At 37.3% G+C, this 3038-nt stretch overlaps 1 protein-coding gene across 1 annotated transcript; it reads left to right on the forward strand.

Moving 5' to 3' along the window:
- The first annotated feature begins 1749 nt into the window (after window positions 1–1749).
- LOC105536120 (olfactory receptor 5D13-like) lies at window positions 1750–2723 on the forward strand. Its single transcript, XM_011975391.1, is given in 2 exon segments — window positions 1750–2157; window positions 2160–2723. Coding segments are annotated over 2 exon segments (972 nt in total).
- The last annotated feature ends 315 nt before the right edge of the window (window positions 2724–3038 follow it).

A 3038-nucleotide genomic window follows, 5' to 3' on the forward strand; every position in this document is an offset into this window, starting at 1 on the left:
TTAATAACATGAAAAGCTTCGACAAAACACATTTTATGCTACGCTTGAATTCAGAGATTCAATGAGTATTTAATAATATATATGTTAGTAAAGCTGCCAGTTTAAAAAATAATAAAAAATTAAAACATAATGAACAAAGGATCTAGATGAATGTTAAGAGCATCTGTAACACTAAGTGATAAAGCACTAGTGAAGGAAAGAAAATAAAAGAGTAAAGGAATGTGTCAAAAATTTACCTTTATCATTTTAATAATGTTGCTACATTATTTTAGAAAACTAATGCAATTATTGTAGCATAAAGATGGGATCAACAGAAAGGTTGAAGATATGCAAAATTATATTTCCTTCAACATCCAAGTATATTTTAAAACTAGAAAAATTACCATGGTGACTCATAAAAGGTGTCATTCCTATGATCCTCAGACTGGGCATCTGCCATGTAGCCATGACAATATTGTCTCCTCCAGTGCTTCACCTTTACAGACCCTTTGCCATTTTTAGTGTTAAATTTGTATGAATTGTTAAATTAGTGCTCTTGAGAGATGGGTAAATCCTTTGAGGTCGGGAGTTTGAGACCATCTTGGCCAACATGGTGAAAGCCCTCCTCTACTCAAAATACAAAAATTAGTGAGGCATGGTGGCAGGCACCTGTAGTCCCAGCTACTCAGGAGGCTGAGGTAGGAGAATCGCTTGAACCCAGGAGGCCAAGGTTGCAGTGAACAGAGATCACACCACTGCACTCCATCCTGGGTGACACAGCAAAACCCAACAAAAAAAAAAAAAAAAAAAAAAAAAAAAAAAAATGTGCTATTGAAAAGCACAGACCTTCAGAATGCTGGAACTGTGAAAAACACATTTTTAAGAATACTATAGGAGAGTTTTCTATCTAAGAGAAAACTACAGTAATACCTTCTTATCTGTGTTTCTTCTTTCCATGTTTCAGTTGTGGTCAACTGCCATATGAAAATATTAAATGGAAAATTCTAGAAATAAAAATTCCATAAGCTTTAAATTGTGTGCTCTTCTGAATAGCAGGATTAATTCTTACACTATTCCATTCCATCCTGCCTGAACATGAATCATCCCTTTGTCCAGAATTCCTGTGCTGCAAATGCTACCCTCTTCCTTAGGAGCTGTCCGTTTCATCCTTTCTAACAAAGAAGAAGAAGAAAAAACGTAGATCAACTGTTGCAGCATCATCACAATGCTTGTGTTCAAATGACCCTCATTTTATTTAATCATGGCTCCAAAATGTGAAAGTAATTATGTTAGCATATTGTGGTAATTATTTTCTTTTAAGTTATTATTGTTAATCTTGTACTGTGTCTAATTTTCCAATTAAACTTTTTCATGGGTATGTATATATAGGGAAGAAGCATAGCATATACGGCAGTCGGTACAATTCGTGGCTTCAGGCAGTTACTGGGAGTCTTGAAATATATCCCTTGTGGCTAAGGAGGGATTACTGCACTGTACTGCAACCTCTGCCATTCAGGGTCAGCCTCAAAATCCAGCTCATCACTAACAAGCTGTCTAACCTCAAACAAGCTCCTAATTTATATATGCTTCAGTTTCCTTCTATATAAAAAATGGGGCTACTTATTTTAAAATTCATTGCATTATTTGAAAATCTAAATTAATATGTTTTAATGTTTCAGCACAAAGTTTGACACATGGGTAAATGTTATATGTGTAAGAGATAATTATTTCTTTTATTATTATCATTTCAGATTTTCTCAGACAACAACCATGTTGTTAGCTGAAGGAAATCAGAGTTCTGGAGCCATGTTTACCCTGTTGGGCTTCTCAGAATATGCAGACCTCCAGGTTCCTCTGTTCCTGGTCTTCCTGACCATCTACACAATCACAGCATTGGGAAACCTGGGCATGATCATGATCATCAGGATCAACCCTAAACTCCACACCCCCATATACTTTTTCCTCAGTCACTTGTCCTTTGTCGATTTCTGTTATTCCACCACAGTTACACCCAAACTGCTGGAGAACTTGGTTGTGGAAGACAGAACCATCTCCTTCACAGGATGCATCATGCAATTCTTCCTGGCTTGTATATGTGCAGTGGCAGAAATATTCATGCTGACAGTGATGGCCTATGATCGATACGTCGCAGTGTGTAACCCTCTGCTCTATACGTCGCAGTGTGTAACCCTCTGCTCTACATGGCTGTCATGTCCCAGAAGCTCTGTGCATCATTAGTGGCGGGGCCCTACACATGGGGTATAATCTCTTCTTTGACACTCACCTATTTCCTCTTGTCATTATCCTTCTGTGGGCCTAACATCATCAATAATTTTGTCTGTGAGCACTCTGTCATCGTCTCTGTCTCCTGCTCTGACCCCTACATCAGTCAAGTGCTTTGTTTTGTCATTGCAATATTCAATGAGGTGAGCAGCTTGGGAGTCATCCTCACTACCTATGTTTTCATCTTTATTGCTGTCATAAAAATGCCTTCTGCGGTTGGACGCCAAAAAGCTTTCTCTACCTGTGCTTCCCACCTGACCGCCATCACCATTTTCCACGGGACTGTCCTGTTCCTTTATTGTGTGCCCAACTCCAAAAACTCTTGGCTCATAGTCAAAGTAGGTTCTGTGTTTTATACAGTCATCATTCCCATGTTGAACCCTTTGATCTATAGCTTCAGGAACAAAGATGTGAAGGAGAGTGTTCAAAAGTTAATGAATCACTCAATACAATTGTGTTAAAGACTTATGTTCCCAAAATGAATTCAATGTATTATATTGAGGCTCATTCCATGCTTTTAGTAAAGAATAATTTGGATTATTTAGTTGATTCACCAGTCAGATTTTTAAATCTATTTTAAGAAGCCAGTTATGTGATCACTTCATTTTTATTCACTTCTGTTTTTAGCAAAATAGTTGTGAACCATATGGGCTATAACAAGTGCTATGGGTTAAATGTTGTCTCCCAAGTTATTTAAGTTCACCCAGAACCCCAGAAGTAATCTATTTTTGGAAATAGGATCATTGTTAATATAATAAGGCTAAGAGGATTACAGT

Source organism: Mandrillus leucophaeus, unplaced genomic scaffold, assembly GCF_000951045.1.
Source record: "Mandrillus leucophaeus isolate KB7577 unplaced genomic scaffold, Mleu.le_1.0 Scaffold1540, whole genome shotgun sequence".
NCBI lineage: Eukaryota > Metazoa > Chordata > Mammalia > Primates > Cercopithecidae > Mandrillus > Mandrillus leucophaeus.